This window comes from Plectropomus leopardus, chromosome 18, assembly GCF_026936395.1.
Source record: "Plectropomus leopardus strain MGB_pleo_1.0 chromosome 18, ASM2693639v1, whole genome shotgun sequence".
NCBI lineage: Eukaryota > Metazoa > Chordata > Actinopteri > Perciformes > Serranidae > Plectropomus > Plectropomus leopardus.
In genome coordinates this window covers 25,693,762-25,711,180 of record NC_142193.1, presented here as the reverse complement: position 1 = coordinate 25,711,180, position 17,419 = coordinate 25,693,762, and the positions used below count along the sequence as shown (strand labels likewise).

The window sequence follows — 17,419 nt, the reverse complement described above, 5'->3', positions numbered from 1 at the left end:
TTTGTTCTCTCCTGAATCCCAAAGACTTTGAAACAATGTCAGCAATTGATAAATGGATTATTTAGCTTGTCTGTGGTGGCAATATTCAGCAAAGTTTTTCACCACTTGCTGTCGTAGTGTGTGCGCACAGCAGCAGCTCCCTTAAAGAGGAGGCTGTTAGTTTAGGAAACACTTGATCTGATAGGCTGTGGAGTTTTCTATGAGCGGAGCACGCATCTTAGTGTCAATATCACAGTCGATCAATTTAATTCAATTGTGGGAGGCCAAAATCATGACTGAGATTACCATTATACAGCTCTTGCACAAGCAAACAATTCCTGCAAAGCCCTTTTAAAAATTGTTTTTTTTTTCTGTCAATACAGTACACACAAACCAGCAGAGAGTGTGCACTCAGTTTGGCACACTCGGGAAAAGCATTAGGTATAACTGCTAATGGTTTCAGAAATGGTGCTTCAAGAGTCCTTTTTTGTTTAAGCATTCAGAGAAAAACTGTAAATAGCAACACTTCAGTGTGCTGAAAATGTTCAACAAAGAATCTGCCCTGCAGTGATTATTTGGATTAGAAATACAGAAAAAATAATAAGCCAGTGACGATGTCCATAATCTTGAGAAAAAGCAAACCACAGAGGGAGAAGAACACAGCTTTGTTTTTCCTCTGGCAGAATAACGAAGCTGAATTTTAAACAGTATGACTCGGCCTAACCATTGTTATAATAAGCTCTTTGACAGATAAAACAGTAGAGGACACCTATGTTACGTGATCAAGCGGAAATGACTGAAATATAACTGCTGAACTCTCTTAGTTTCTAGTTCAAGAAGTCAGTTCTGTGCAGGTGTGCGTGGGCGAAAAAACACTGTGTCAAGCTGACGCCATTATTAGAAAATGTTCACTCGTGTTTTATAATGTTCCATGATCAAGTCAGAGAGCTTTTATGATCATATAATGTAATGTTTTCCTGGTTTGGTAATCTAGCAATAATGCACATGTGTAAATATTTGTGATATTCCCTGACATCCTCAAAGAACTCATCAAATCCCCCGTCAGTTGAACAAGTGTAAATTTCAAAACTTATTATGTTCAAAGAATTACACGACTAACAGAAACCCCCCAGTGTTTATAACCTGTGCTCTGTGAGCCTACCTGTCTTCCTGTCTCCTATATTTAAACGCGCAGCTACTTTGGAGCTGAGATACCCGACGTCCCTATTGTGCAGGAGCTGAGGTCATAAGACCACGAACTCATTAAGGAGATGACATGGAGGGGGTGGTGAGGCCCCGTAATTAAGAGCAGGGGCCCCCTGGGTGGAGTGGCATTTAAATAGAGGATGTACAGAATAGAGTGGAGAGAGAGACAGTGGGAGAAAGATTAAGGGAGACGAGAGTTATATGTACGCGGAATATAGAAATACAGTGTCGGAAAAAGAGGAGGGGCATTCAGAAGAAACAGAAGAAGATATATAAAGATGTGGGATGACATTTGAAGCAGCCAATGGAGAAACAGGTTATCTGACAGGTTCAAAAAGTCAACTAAAAAGCCTGTGAAGACGTTTTAAAGGAGTCACAGGAATGATTTGTAGGAAAATTCAGGTATATTTTAACCTGGCATATTACCAACAAATGTGACCACTGAGAGTCGATGGGTCATGCAAACTTTGCACTCACCACCTCCGTAGTAGAGATACAAAGCCTCCCACAGCTTTCCAAACAAATAGGATTTTCACATGAATCATTTCAAACATTTGTCTGAGTCAGAGTCTGACCCCTGGGATTACCATGATGGCTAACTGCATCAGATCTTCATCCTGGTCAACTTTCCGATGGGGTGGGCAAAAAAGAATATCACAATATTTCAGGGCGTTTTGGCCATAACTATATTCTTGATGAAATGAAAAAATATGGAATAATATTGTATTATTAATTTCAAGAACATACAACCGCAACAAAAAAGGTGTAATAGTTTTATATGTCTACAATCAATGCAACAGGGTGCCTTCATATATTCAGAAAAAATGACCAAAAATGGTCACTAATTTCTTTAGTTTGCAAACAACAACAGTAACTCAGGGTGAGATTCAGATTAAATTCAGATTTATGCATACAATATAAATAGTACAGCAATTCATTTTCTGCACTTCAAAACATATCCCACGTGTTATCTGAGAAGTCGAGGATAAAGTCATAATATTTTAAGGAAAAAAAGTCCTGCTCTAGTGTGCTGTGAATGTTATTGCTCTGTGCTCTAGTTTCCCCATCAGATCGTCTGACAGATTGAACCCTGTTCGAGACTCTCTCTAGATGAGACAAAGTAGGGAAGCGGCCATGCCCTGCTCTTTATGTCATTTATTCATTCATTTATTTTGTGCATGGAAATTTGGTTATTGTGAAGCAGCTGATGAAACAGTCGCAGGCTTATACAAGCGCAACGTCATTGCTTTACCTGAGTCATCGCTTTGCTCCATTTGTTGCTCCAAATAACACATTTCAATACTTTTATTTGAGGATTTAATTATTTTAATTATTTAATTATTTAATGACTTTTCTAGCCTTTTTTTACGAAACTGTAGATACTGGAAGAAGAAAAACATAGAAAAAGTGTTTAAGAGAAGCTGTAGCTGTTTGGGAACACGGCCCAGGCAATTATCACCTTGACTTAAACTGAAGCTATCAAAGAAGAGACTATTTAACGCACTCAACATGTCACTGATGAAAAGAGAAAGGAGCAGTCAGGTGAACGAGGACAAAAAAAGAAATGAGGTAGCTGTCAGACAAGCAGACATATAATAAGATGAGAGGAAAGACTGCGGAGACGCATCAGTTATACAGAACACACCACAGGAAGCCAGAGAGCGAACACCAGCGTTTCCTCTGGAGGCGGCTCGCTAAGTGTACTTGTCAGACTGAAAGGGCACTCCGGAGGCAGGTAAGCACACGGCTGAGGAACTTAAAGACCCCTGGGTATTTGAGAGGATGAAGTTTGCATCCTTAGAGTACTCTTAAGAGGAAAAAAAGGTGACTAATTTTGCCCTCTTGATAGGATAGGTTAGAGAATAGGTTTGCATTTTAAGAATATAAATCAGAAAAATCTTCTTGGCTCCTTAAGAGGAGTGGATGAGATTACAATAAAAGTACCACTTAAAGGCACTTCCTGTTGTTACAGATGATGCAAAGATGAGAGAATGTTTAAAGATAATCACTAACATGAGGACAAGTATGACTTTAAGCACAAACGATACTGTGTATGTTTGTAAAATAGTGCGTAAGTGAAACATTTGATGTCAGCTGATGTGAGCTGTGATATGGCTTATATGAGGCACTGGGACCTGTAACCACAGAGTATACTTGTTTACGATGCTGCGGCGGAGCGTAGATTTTCTTTTCTCAAGAAACCTAAGAAGAGATAAGGGGAACATCTGTGTTCAAGTTAAAGGGACAGGTTACTCAGAAATGAAAATTCAGTCATTATCAACCCACCCTCAGGCCGATGGAAGTTTTATAGTCTACAAAACACTGCCAGAGTTTCATGGGGAAAAGGTGTTGCACTCATCTCCAAAACAATTGGTGACCAGGATTCAAACATAAAAAAAACACATAATAAAACCACAAAATGTCTCCATACTGCTCATCCGAAATAATCCAAGAGTCCTGAAGCCCCGACGTGCCAAGTTGTTTTGAAAAACATCACTAGCGTCATGTTTTTCGCCTTGTTGTGGCCTGCAAGCCTTTAGCTCCCAGTGTGGGAGTCACATTCACGTATGCCCCCCTTATATTTATTGCAGCAAGCAACAAGTCCCTTTATCATATTATATCTACTGTGTGTGGGGGAAGCTTCTTAGTGGCATGTAAACACTGGCATGCTGATACCAGGAGCTAAAAAAAAAAAAACTTTTTTAACTTAACATTAGGTATATTTTATCAAAAACATTCAAAGATATTTGTAAAGTAATGGTAAACAAATAAACTTGAAACACTGTGATTCACTGTTGTAAAAACCATCTCTTAGTAAAGGAAAATCCTTTGCAATATCCATATTTTATCCCCAATCATCTCAGCTACAGTCTCAATATCAAAGCTGAAGCGGATCTAATATCTGAAGTCAACACTGACTTTAATTTCCCATCATGCCTGTGGAGCTGCTCAGCGGCCAATATTGGTTGTACTGGACAGCTCTGGGTGCTACGTGTCTATATTTAACTTGTACAGTATTGAGTCGATCAAATGTAAACAGTGGAGTGTGTGAGCGTGTGATGGCACACTGTAACTGTCAAGACAGGAAAAGGAAAATGAAAAGAGAGAAAAAGATGGAGGCAGCTCAACCGTAACTCTGGTGTTGACAGGTGATGGGGGCTCATGAGCTGGAAGTGTCTATGCCGTCGCTTTCTTGCCATCTGTCTTTCACTACTCATTCTCGCTCTCTTACTCAAGCATAAGGTTCTAAATGATTCATTTATTTGTACTCACGTCTGACGCAGGTCCTTTATCAGCACCTGGACAGGAGAAAGTGACGAACTCATGGCAACGTTTGTGCACCACGAAACAACACACTGTGGAGAGAGAAAAGAAGAAAGAGAAAATTTAACTCAGTGCACAAAATATTTTTAACCTAAGACAGTGGTTCTCAACCTTTTTCACCTCAAGGACCCCTAAATTTAGACAAAATAGGTCACAGAACCCCCATGTAATAAGATTTCACTTCAGGGACTTTCATTTTAAAGGATTGTGGGTCTCCAGACCTCTGGCTGAGATTCAATGATCTAAGAAAATTTCTAATATTATCTTGATCAGTACACACAGGCAAGTACTCTGACTTTCAGCAGGTATCGGCACAACACAGCTGTTTTCGAGGGTTTGGCCGATGGAAAACGCAATCATCGATAAGCACTGGCTGTCAGTCATCAACCAATGAGACCAGCATTGTGACTGCATAAAAAATAACATTTCTGTTTGCTCTCCCAGATGAATTGTAAGATGCCAGACTGGCGAAGTAGTACATTTTTAGCTACCAAGTCTACACTGACATCCGCTGATTGACATTTTTTACGCCTCCTCACCGGCAAGGGAGGGTTTTCAAATTTGGCACAACCATTCACTTGGATTCAATTATGAACTGATCAGAATTTTTTGGTCAAATGTCAAAGACCATAACTCAAGAATTTATACACTAGTTACAAACAGATGTCTCACAGGATAAAATGATGAACTGAATACATTATATATCAAAGGTCAAAGGTCAACTTCCCTGTAACGTCATAATGTTGTGCCAAAACACTTTTCTGGACATTACTAAACACCATAGACTAATCTTTGGTGTCCACCTTGAAACTGAGCTGACTGTACAGATCCTCAGGACACATCCTGCAGGACACATCCATGATTTATAAGTTGCTTCTTTTGCAGCAAATTCTAAAACATATTTGAAAATTTGTCCACTTTTAGAGCTACATATGAGTCTGAAAAGATACTGATGTAAATTGTAACAACAACTTGACTGCTTCGCAAAGACATTCAACCACAATTTTGAGTTTCTTTTTAATTGACTAATGATGTAATATAAATATCAACAGTACTAGGTCAAAATTTGACAAAGCAGCAGTCCAAGTAAGTTAATAATAACTTACAGAAACATTGCATGCAATAGTCCACCTTCCACTTTCTTTTCCTGTTTCCCTCACTCATTCTCCTCCTCTCCAAGACACACACAAATGCACTCCGGCACTCAATCCTTGTCTCATTCATCAGTTCAGACAATTGTGCGATATCATGCATGCAAAACTAGATGGTTGGGTGGTTGATTAATGCCGACTTTGCAGGTTGGGTGATGTGAATTGTCCCCAACCACCCAAAAACAATGTCTTTGTCCATCTTGATGTTTCACTGTGGACATTATTTTACAATTTGGCTGACATCACCCAACACTATTACCTGATTTCCTAAATCTGGATATTTGAAATATATGCATTCAGTATTAAAGGGAATCACACTGTATTCATCTGGACAAAACAAGTGAAGCAGCACTGTATCTGATGTGACTGCGTCATACACAAAAATGATTCTACAATATGTTGCGCATGTGAATTTACATTAACTATTTTCTATCTAGATACATAGTAATGTCGAACATGATCACAGCTCTATTTACAAAAAGGTTGTCATCTTACATCCGCTAACAGACTTGCTGACTTTTTTTAGACGTTAAGTTCAAGCAAAATTAGATATGATTTTGAGCGGGAGGCTTGATGAAAGGGGACTTCTTTTGTTGTCTCCAAACTGTTGGAAGCAGCACTCACTTAACCTATGAAAAGCTTTAGCGGTGGTAAATCTACAGAGGGATGCTGTGCTTCTGTCATAACGCCCACACACTCTTATTGTCGCTCCCGCAGCGTTGACTCACTGTCAGCCACTCTGGATAAGAGCACCTTCTAAATGTCTAGAATGCAACGTATATTGTAACCTCAAATTTATGTTATAGTTTGTACCGAAAAGACTTCTTATTACCAGAGTTTCCTGTGTTTACCAAGTTTGCTGTCAACAGAATTAGAAAAATCAACAACAAATTCAAGGTTTAGTCTTTCCTCCCTCAACACAGATTTATTGAAAATAATAAGCATATACAGGAGTACACAAGAAAGATGAAAGAGTGCCGATACGATCACGATCTATGTGATATGAAAAGCGTAACATGGCTCCACTTTACAGGTTGGTAACAATCAGCGGCTCAGAAACATGTGAAGGCTCCGATGCATAGCGAGCCTGTCATCTCCACCCTGATCAATGTCAGCTCCACTGACAGGCAAGACGAACAGGGGAGGCTAAAAATATCTCATACACACAGTGTTCATGATTGTGCCCCAGAGTATATTTACATAGTGTGTATGTATATGGGAGAAACACAGAGAAGTGCACTGAACTGGAGAGATTCTGATAGTAGCAGCAGCCAAAACAGGTTATTGAACAACTACTAAAACCAATGAAACATATTTAAACAGGTCTTACAACCTGCTCGATATTATAACTGCATTTAAAGAAGAGTAAAGTCACAACAAAAAATGTGTTCATTTTTCAAACAGAAACACCAAATATTATCAGGTTTCGGCTTGTCATTTATGAACATATCCTGCTTTTCTTTGTTTTAATCTGATATTAAACTTAACATATTTGGATTTTGGACTGTTGGTCAAACAAAACAAGCTATCTGAGAATTTCATCTTGGACTTAAGGATATTGCAACTTTGACTTTAAGTTGACTTTTCTGAAATAGTTAACCAATGTTGCTAGTGGAGAAAATTTTACCTTGGTTCCTGAAAAAATGGATTGTGTCTGTATTTGATATTTGAACTACTGTTTGTTTGGTGAAAAAAAATGAAATTTTGTCTAGTTTTACCAGTAATTAGTAAGTCAGAGGATTGTAAAAAATGTCATGATGATATTTTCACACTCAGTGGCCTCAACCACTGTCTCATTTACATATTAGGAGACCAGCTTTTCTATTTAATACAATTGTATTAAATTCTATTGTCAAACCTGCACTGATAGGAGAGGTTATAATTAACACAAAGACTCTATCCCCAACACACACACACACACACACACACACACACACACACACACACACACACAGACTCACACACACAGACTCACACAAATCATATGCACCTCAATGATACTTCACTCCCACGCAATATCCTCTCTTTGGTTACACCGCCCACTCACTGCAATGATACCCCCCTCCCCCCACACACACACACACACACACACACACCACCCACTTATTCGAATGATATCGCAGAATGAATACACTGAGTGAGAGTGCTGGGGATAAAGGTAGGGATAGAAATGATGGGAGTTGTGTGCACGTATTGCTCCAAGGCAACTGCTCTTTTGGCGTATTGCAACTGCCAAATCCCTAAGCAAAACATACACACACACACACACACACCACACACACAAAACACACACACACACACACACACACACACACACAGAGTTCTGTCACTAAAATAGAATTGAACAGTATCCAATGATATGACCCATAGGCCAAAACAAAACAATACCTCTTCACAAATATATACCGTGCCAGAAATGAAGTGTGTCCTCCGTTTCAACCTTTTAACCAAACTTCCAACTTTTCATCCACCCCAATAATCACCTCAGTGATCCATTTACACATCAGTCAGTAAAGTATGAACTTATTCACAATGATGGTGTTATCTAATCTCACAAAGCCAGACCACCTCGACATGCTTCCACCCGGCTGAGGAATAATGTCTAAAAACATATAATAGTAGTACATCTAAACTACCTGGGACAGATGTTTGATTGACTCAGATTACTTTGCTGTCTCAACCGTTTTCTAGCCAGTTTTTGAGCCCAAATTTTTTTAAATGAAGAAAAGTGAAATTATACATGATTCTACATTCAAAATGTAACTTGCACTAAACAGAAGTATTATTATTATTATCATCAAATATATGTACATTAACAAAGGAAAATGTACTCATTGTGCTGAAAGTTACCTGCATGAAATGGTATGAAAATTCTATATCACTATTTTGGTGGCAAAAATTAACATGATTATCAGTGTTATCGCTGTATGCTGCTGTATTGTTAAAATGTGCTGAAAGTGTAAAAAAAAAAAAAAAAAAAAAAAAAAAAGTACCGATAAACACTGAAAGAATTTCACCAAGTCGTATATTGAAAAGCACAAATAAATATAGGAACACTATGCATGTTTTGTGTGGATAAACATTTGCAGATATTACCGCTTTATATTGTAAAACCAGTTACCATTTGTTCTCTACAGCCACACTATATTAGAGAAATGTAGCATGTTAAACTTATTTTCAACCTACAGTAGCGCTGCAACAAATTATGATTGTTATTGTAAATTAATCTGTTGATTATTTGCTTGATTAGTACATCAGTTGTTTGTTCTATAAAATGACAGAAAATGGTCAGTGTCTGCTAAAGCCCAAGATGACGTCATGAAATGTCTAATTTTGTCCACAACCCAAAGATATTCAGTCTACTGTCATAGAGGAGTAAAAAAAAAAAAGTAATTTAAGAAGCTGGAATCAGAAAATTTTGACTTAAATTACTGTTTTTTTTTTTAATTAATCAATCAATTAATCGATGAATAATTTGTTGAGGATTATTTAATAGTTGACAAACACTCGGTTCATCATTGCCGTTCTATACTACAATATAGGGTGGTTTAATTTGAATTTGAAGCCTGTTTCTGTTTTTGTTTTGTTTTCTCATTTTGCATTTTCCAAAATGTTGCACCTCTTGTCAAATTGGTGAAAATGTTTTTGTTTTTTCTTTTGTTATATGCATGTGCTAGTTGAGCTCCCAAGGCCACCACACGATATTGCATAAAGCCGCATATTAAGGTTTCTTAAGCTGTAGATTCTGTTACACCCAACAATCCCTTCATTAGGCATCGTCAAATTCAATCTAATTCATCACCCTGGCAAAGTTTCAGATCCAGATCATTACAGCACCACATAAATTTAGATAATTTAGCTAATGTTCGGGAGGACCACACCTTAAACATTTCCTGTGAAATGTCTGTAAAAACGTATCTGCTCTGTGTGCCTGTTTGTTCTGTTTTTCTGTGCCCCACCCTCCCGCTATGTTTCTCTTCTGTCTTGTATCTCAGGTGGTTCCCAGAGGGTCTGCTGAGCCAGGAAGCCATTGTAGATTCTTCCCTTCCCCACAACATAGCCACCCCCACTTCCATTCCCATCTGCCAGTCATATTTTATATCACAATAAACATTCATTTTTGCATAACGATTAAAGGTGTGGTTCTTATGTTAAAACAAAAGCTTAAAACACAGATAACGTTATTAACATTTATAGCTGCAGCTCCCAAAGTCAGGTTCTGGTGCCCCGCTCTGACCTGAAACTAGTGTCCGTCCACACGGTCAGTACCTGTGTCCCTTACTCCTCCTTCTCCTCCTCCTGTGCTCCCCTCCTGCTCCCCTTTGCCCTCTTGGTGCCCTCATGTACTGATTTCAGGCTGACTCTGCCTGGTGGAGCGTGTGTTCCTCCATTATTTATAGTGTACATTAAATATCCATGGAAAACACACACACTGCAGGCACACACACAAACACTTTACTACACTTATTAACACAGTTATAGTTTCTCCACGTCTTTCTCTGTCCACCAGTTTCTCTTTATGTTTCTGTCTCTCATCAGTCTGTTACATCACTGTGACTGTGACCTGCACTTAGGTTACTGCTCAGGTAAGCAGCCATATAGTGGACCTGTAGAGCTCACCTGTAACACTGGCAGAGCATTGAGTTACACTACAGGCTGCAGTTAGCACCTCAGAAAACCCTCAGCCAACAACGAGCTCCTCTTTTCAGTGTTATGCGACATCCACATTGATACATTTTCATTTTAAAGGGTGTTTTAAAACAAAAATGTAGCAGTCACAGAAATAATCTCCACCCATATAAACACACTGGAAAATGTATATCACAGGACCATTCATGTAGATTGAGCATTTGTGTGCCAATGGAAGCAAATTGTCTACTTTGCCAAAGACAAGGTGGAACAATTAACGTACAGCAAGCGGGTCATTATTGCGAAATTAATCCCAACAGGACCCAGATTTATTTTCACAAAAAATAACCCACTTGCTGTACATTATCCTGCTTATTGTATGGCTACTTACTAAAGAAATTAATAAGTGCCTACACAAGGAGTACAAAGTCACTAAATGTATGTTGACCCAGTTCCACTGTTTTGGCTTAACACATCGTGACTGAAAGGAATCAATCGGAGAGAGAACGTGGGTGTCGGTGTCATCTTTTTCAAGTTTTACAGGTTAAAAAATGCCAGTGTTGTGTTAGACTGATGAGGATTGATTAGGCTGCTGTGCTGTGCAATAAAAGAATTACAAGAAATATTCAATAATCAGCCTTACAGTTATCTTGTTTCTGCAGAAAAAAAACAGCACCACTGGTAAGTCTCTCAAACTTTCCCACTTTTATCTCTTTCTCTGTCATTTTGTGACTTGTATTACAGCTATGCAAGTGTTGACATGTTCTTAAGTTGTCCCAAAAGCAATGATTTTCTTGAGCCTTTTTCCCAGGGGTTAAAATGCCTCTGCATGCACAGTCATGTTGACATCCCTATATGTACCAGAACAGTGAAAGTGCAAGGCAAGATCACAGTTATTCTACATTAAGAGCTGAAATTATTAGTCAATTCATCAGTCAACAAAAAGTAATCTGCACTTATTTTAACAACTGATGATTATTCAAGCAAGAATACCTTGTGCCTTCTCTGAAATGTGAGAACTGGCTGCACTTCCTTTTATATTTTTGGTTTTGGACTGATGCATCCTCGATAAAACAAGGAATCTGAAGACAACACCTCAGGCTTTGGGAAATTATGACGAGAATATGTGATGATTTTCTCAAACAACTGATTCATCAAGAAAATAATCAAGCAGATTTATATATAATATAAACAAATTTTAGTTGCAGCCGAAGAGATTTGATTTACTTATTGCTTTTAAAGATGTTCAGTTCCTTATCTATGTAATTTAAATGATACAGTTTATTCATGAGTGTCATACAACATGCACCACTTAAATAAGAAAAAAAAAGTCCCTGTATCAATAACCAACTATTTAAACGATCAAGTTATTTCAAATCTTTTTCAGTGCAGTATAGAGCAGTTATACTTGTATGTAGCTTGTTTGTATCTTAAATCCACCACATTTCACAGGCAGTACAACTTCTTTCTCTCTCTCTCTCTCTCTCTCTCTCACTCACACACACACACACACACACACACACACACACACACACACACACACACACACTAACTACCACTTAAAGCTTGTTTTTGTCAGCTATAGCTCTTTGAAGTGTCCCACGTTGCCTCGATCCCTCCCCAGCAGTCACATGACATCATTATGTAACCACTGGTTGTCAATCAATACCATCCTCTCATCACGCTTTCTGTACATCAATACAGCAAACAGACAGCACCTACCTGTTACAGTTCAACAAGAGTGCATCATCTTACAATCGCTTAGATGAGAATAAATCTTTTGTTTACTCTCGGACCGAAACAAACACACTTAATGTTTTCTGTCATTTGCATCCTAATAGAGTCAACATTTACTACTGTATTTGGGTTGACTTCTCTCAAAAGGTAATGGTTCACTCAGAATTTAAAAAGTATTAAATTGTAAGCAACGTGCCAAATGTCATTGGTTTTCCAAATACAAACTCTTTCATTTCTTGTTCTCCCTTTTTCCTCACTCATCTACTCATCATTTTCTCCTCACCCCCTTGTTCCAGTATATTCTGTTTATGAAATGTTGGCAGAACACTGTTTCACACAGCCGTTTCCTCTAATGAGCTGCCAGTGTGTGTGTATGAGAGAGAGAGACAGAAAGAAAGAAAGAAAGAGATGCAGTGACTCGCTGTACAGTGATGTCCTAGATTTAGATGCTCTCGGATTTGGTAGCCAGGTTCAATTCTATGACACAAGTGTGTGGCGAACCTCTCTAGGTATTCATATTAATTAATGTATAGCTGTGGAACAGCATCTATAATATCACTCTCTCACACACATACACACACACACAAAATGTTCCCAGGTTGAACATGCTGTAAATTACTGAGTATCCAACGGTTTGATTACCGATTGTCTGCATGAAATAAAAACTTGACTATCTGATTATGTGATTCATATGTAATGAAGACCAGGGACCAGGGTAACACTTATTTGTTGAATGGGACTTGTGATGACTGTATCAGATCTAAATACGACTGATGACATTCAAGTAAGTAACTGGATCGACATTTTTCACGTAGAATCCAAATGCCTAGTAAAATTGAATCCTGTGTTCTCAGTAACTGTCCAAAATAGATGCTCATAAAGCTTTTAACAGTTTTTACTGCCAGAGAATTGACAGAATTGTAAGCATTTCTTGGCTTTAACAATATCGAAACAAAATTTGAGTTTGATCCATTACGTCTAATGTTTCTATTAATTCACTAATAAGCCATAATGCTCCCAGCAGGGGGTTAAGATTTGACACTGCACCTACAAAATTATGAGCAATCCTACATTATTTATCATCCATACTGGTAACTTGTTTTTGGCGTTGTATAAATTGTATATACTGGATTGCAACTAATTATAGTTATATTTTGCACCTTATTGTTATCTAGTTCTTGCATTTTGCAACCACTGCTATGTTAGTCTTTTTGTATTACTGTACACTTTGTATCTACTTTCAACTACGTATTGCAACTGTTGCACAGCTATATCCCTCGGGATAAATGTAAGCCTTCCATCTTCGCTTATATACACTGAACAACACATTTAAATGCAATACTTGTTTTTTACCATTTTCACAGGTTTAAGTTAAAGATCTAAGAATGTTTTTTATGCACACAATAGAGTGATTTCTCTACAACTTTGGCTGCTAACTTGTTAAAATGCATTGTTAACGAGCACTTCTCCTTTTCCAACATAATCCTCCCACTTGACAGGTATGACATATCGAGAGCTTGCCTGACACAGTTTCTGACCGTTTGAACAGTAATGTCTTTTGCAAACCAACTGTTGCATCAGCTGCTCGACTGGCTGGTCTCAGATGCCACACCTTTCAGGTAGATGGATTATCTTGGAAAAGGAGAAGTGCTCACTAACATGTGTTTTAACAAATTTGTGACCGACTTTTGAGAGAAGACTTCTGTGTAAGGCTGCCCCTTGATAGTCAGAGGCTTAAATCATCAGTCGGAGATCCTCACTTGACTGTGACTGCTTCAAGACAAGCTGTCAATTTTTTCTGTGCAGTGTACTTTTGGGAATGTTTTGGTCCCCAAATTTTGCTGTGAAGTGAATGCTCTTGACTTTTACACTACTCTTTTTTTGTTGACATCTAGTGTCGGCGAAAATGTGCATTTGCAATCCGTCATTAGCGCTGTTAGCTTGTTTACTATATAGAAGCCATTTAGACGTTAAAACTGTATGGAAACCAAAACAAATCGTCATATATTCATATTGAACAGCCAAATGTGATTAGATTGACATAACTCAGTCAGGTACAGCCCTAATTTTGTGTGTATAAAAGAAAGCAAAATGGCAAAACAAAAATGTTGTATTTAGACTACTGATCGGTGTAAATGACGCAAGAGGCTCTTCCAGCTTTTGATTTGATTTCTACTGAGTGATGATACAATATGAGCCGGGCTTTGGACATTAGATCAGTGCACTTTGCTACTGCAGCAACAGGAAATAACAGCACTCTCCATTGATATTAATGAGCGTTCGATGTGAAAGCCTGGTTACTTTCTGACTGACAAGACCAGCTATTTGCCTGAAAATGGAAATAATAGATGACAATTAGATTTTCACACTGACTGACTGACTGACTGGGTTCACTGACTTGGCTACAAAACTTCTCCATCAGATCTCTTCCCTGACCACATGGATCTGGCACAGAGTCTAAACAGCAGGGAGAGAGGTCTGCGCGAGCCAGACTACAGTTCCTGTTTCTTGCTCTTCCTACTGTCTCACTGAAGGAAACATCCCGATGTGTGGGGTGAAAGTTTCAAAGAAGAAGCTGATGCAACCGCAGGACGACATGAAGAAGATCAAGATGATAAAGGAGAGGAAGCAAGAGGAAGAAAGTCAATAATCTGAACAAAACATGCCATTCACCTTGGGCACCTCCCCTTGTGTGTGTGTTTGTGTGTCGGTGTGTGTGTACGAGCTTATATAAGGGGGATGAACAGCCTACGCCAATGTATAAATACCCACGATGCCTCTGGTGAAGCAGGGAGAAGGGTCAGGGAGTGAGTCAGCACACCCATATCACTCCTCCTCTTTCTCTCTCTCTTCCATCAATCCATCCTCTCTTCTTCTCTCTTCTCCTCCTCCAGCTCTACATCTATAATTTTTCATGTTGTTCCAGGGTGTCTTTTCATGGGAAAAACACAGAGGAATTCACTTGGCAGGCAAACTATGACCTCTGGTTGGTGATGATCGTAGGACAAGCAACAGCTGGTGTAAACAAAACTAAACAATCAATTAAACTTTCACAAAAAGGACCCTTTTAAATTGCAGCTCTTTGATGTCAGGGTTTTCAAAAGATCTGTCATGCTGATTTATTGTTAAAAGCGACTGAGATTGAAGAACTACAATTCTATTCATTTTTCTTCTCTGTTCATGGTGGGATTTTTTATTTATTTTTGAGACTGAGAACAGAGTCCATCTGTTCTTTAAGTGGCCTTGCTGGGTTTTTTAATTTCAGAATGGCCTAAAGCACAGTGCAGGGAGACGCCTGCTCATTTCACTCCTCTCAGGACACTCTGTTAAAGTGTTTGTTGCTGACACTGACAGCTCCCATGCAGTCTGCTCATTGTTGGTTCCTGTTAGAGTCAAGCCTGGATCATACCAGGCTGTTCTGTTTTCAAATCGTACTTTTGTGACCACAACAGTTGAGCGTGTCTTATGCCTGGTATTCCCTAAAAATCTTGTTCTTGATACCACCCCAATAATTTTTAACTAAATCTCTTTTATTAGTGTTATTAGTATCATTAGGCAAACTTTACAGGAATTGGTCATAAATTACTCATATCAGTGTTTCCTATAGAATTAGAATCTATCTTTTGCAGTAGTTGACAACAACAGGGGTTGTGAGGGGGTTGGATCAACCAATTTTACATTTTTTATGTGTTTCTGTCTCCTTGTATCTTTCTGTGTCCCCGTCTAAATTCGAGTGGTTTTCAGGTCCATAAACGGAGCATAGGCTGAACTCTTAAGGAGTTCTGTCTTTCCTCAGCAGTAGTTTGACAGGTTCAAGGCAAATAACTGCTTTGCCAATCTGATCAGAATTGATCCTTGATGCCCTAACCATCTTTAACAGTATCACTCAAGTACACTACTTTACACAGTAAGACAATATTATATTTTGATAAATGTAATGAGAAATGTAAAAGTATTAGTTCTGTTTTTTAAATTTAAAACAATGCTATCACTAACATCAATAACAATCGTCAAAATGTGTCTACTATTACATATATTAGCAAGCTAGCCAAATAGCTAACTGGAACTAACTGATCAGGAATCAGTGATGAGGTTCAACTTGTAATCAGACAAGAACACACAGACTTTCACTAAATTATCACAGTGATTTTTCAGGGTATCACACATGAGGAGTCAACTGTAAGGCTGTCCTCATGTGACGCTACCTAACTATCAACTTAGTTCACAGAAGCCTTGAAGTCTGGGCTGGCAAAAGCTACAACCCGGCCACAGAATAAGGAGGAAGGAGGAAAAGAAGAAAAGTGGCTCAAGTGAAAATATGTAAGTTCTGCCCAGAGAGTGGTTTTGAAATACTTTGTTCCTCCTTCCTTCGAAAATGTGTTAAAATATCAGTAGACTTGCAATAAGAACGTACGGTACTTTCTAATAGTGTTTTGCGTGTTCTCGGCTTGTGAGCATCATTAATACAGTATGTAATCCCTCCCAATAGTGTACTATCTTACATTCAATTAGAAAAAACAGGAGACACTACAGTCTGGCTGGCTTCGCGCTCCGTTCGATTTCAGTTTCAGCGCTGTGCCAGCGCTGTGAAAGAATTCTGGCACAAAACGATTTTACATGGTCCAGCTTACACCTCCACCCTGATCCTCTCTCCCATTCACTCCATGTCTCTCTCTCATTCACTGCATCCCTCTTGCTGTCTTTCATTCACTCCATCTCCAGCTCTCCATTTTTGTCCATCAGGTCCCGTCCTGTTGTCTCTTTGTCTTTTTTGCTTCCATCCCACTCTCTGTGTCTGATTCTTCTATCCGTCTCTTTTCATGTCACTTTTAATTCAATTTCCCTCCTCTGTTTATCACTTTCTGTCTTCACTGTATTCTCATTCTGTCTCTCATGCTTAAATGGATGGAGTCAAACTTGCAAACTCAGCATAATGTGACAGGCAGGGATTGGTCGTCATCATGTTAGAAATGGTGTAATTGTGGCTCGGTATTGATTGCTTCTATTGATACAGAATCAAAACTAGATACACCGCCACAAAGTTGTATGCCTATGCGCACCAGCTGCTTATACAGTAACACATGGGTGCTTCATATACAAAAGATCAATACAACCAGCACAGTTTCAAGGTGGTTATGGCCAAAAAATATATATACATACTGCATGAGATCATCATGACCTTGACTTTTGACCTTCGACCACCAGATTCTGATCAGTTCATTCTTGAGTCTAAGTGGAGTCTACGGGAATGGTTTTGTCAAATTTTAATAAAATCCCTTAAAAGTGCTCTTGAGATTTCACTTTCATAAGAATAAGACTGTTAGGTTACTGTGACCTTGACCTTTGACCACCAAGATCAAATCAGCTCATCCTTGAGTCTACTCGAATGTTTG

General features: G+C 38.7%; 1 protein-coding gene across 2 annotated transcripts in view; it reads right to left on the bottom strand.

Annotated features, from left to right (window-relative positions):
• prkcbb (protein kinase C, beta b) overlaps positions 1 to 17,419 on the bottom strand; it is a 134,000-nt gene that overhangs the window by 84,227 nt on the left and 32,354 nt on the right. For both annotated transcript variants that reach the window (XM_042505737.2, XM_042505736.2), the window contains exon 5: positions 4,459 to 4,541. In XM_042505737.2, the coding sequence (XP_042361671.1) occupies positions 4,459 to 4,541 (83 nt within the window). The remainder of the gene's footprint in view (positions 1 to 4,458; positions 4,542 to 17,419) is intronic.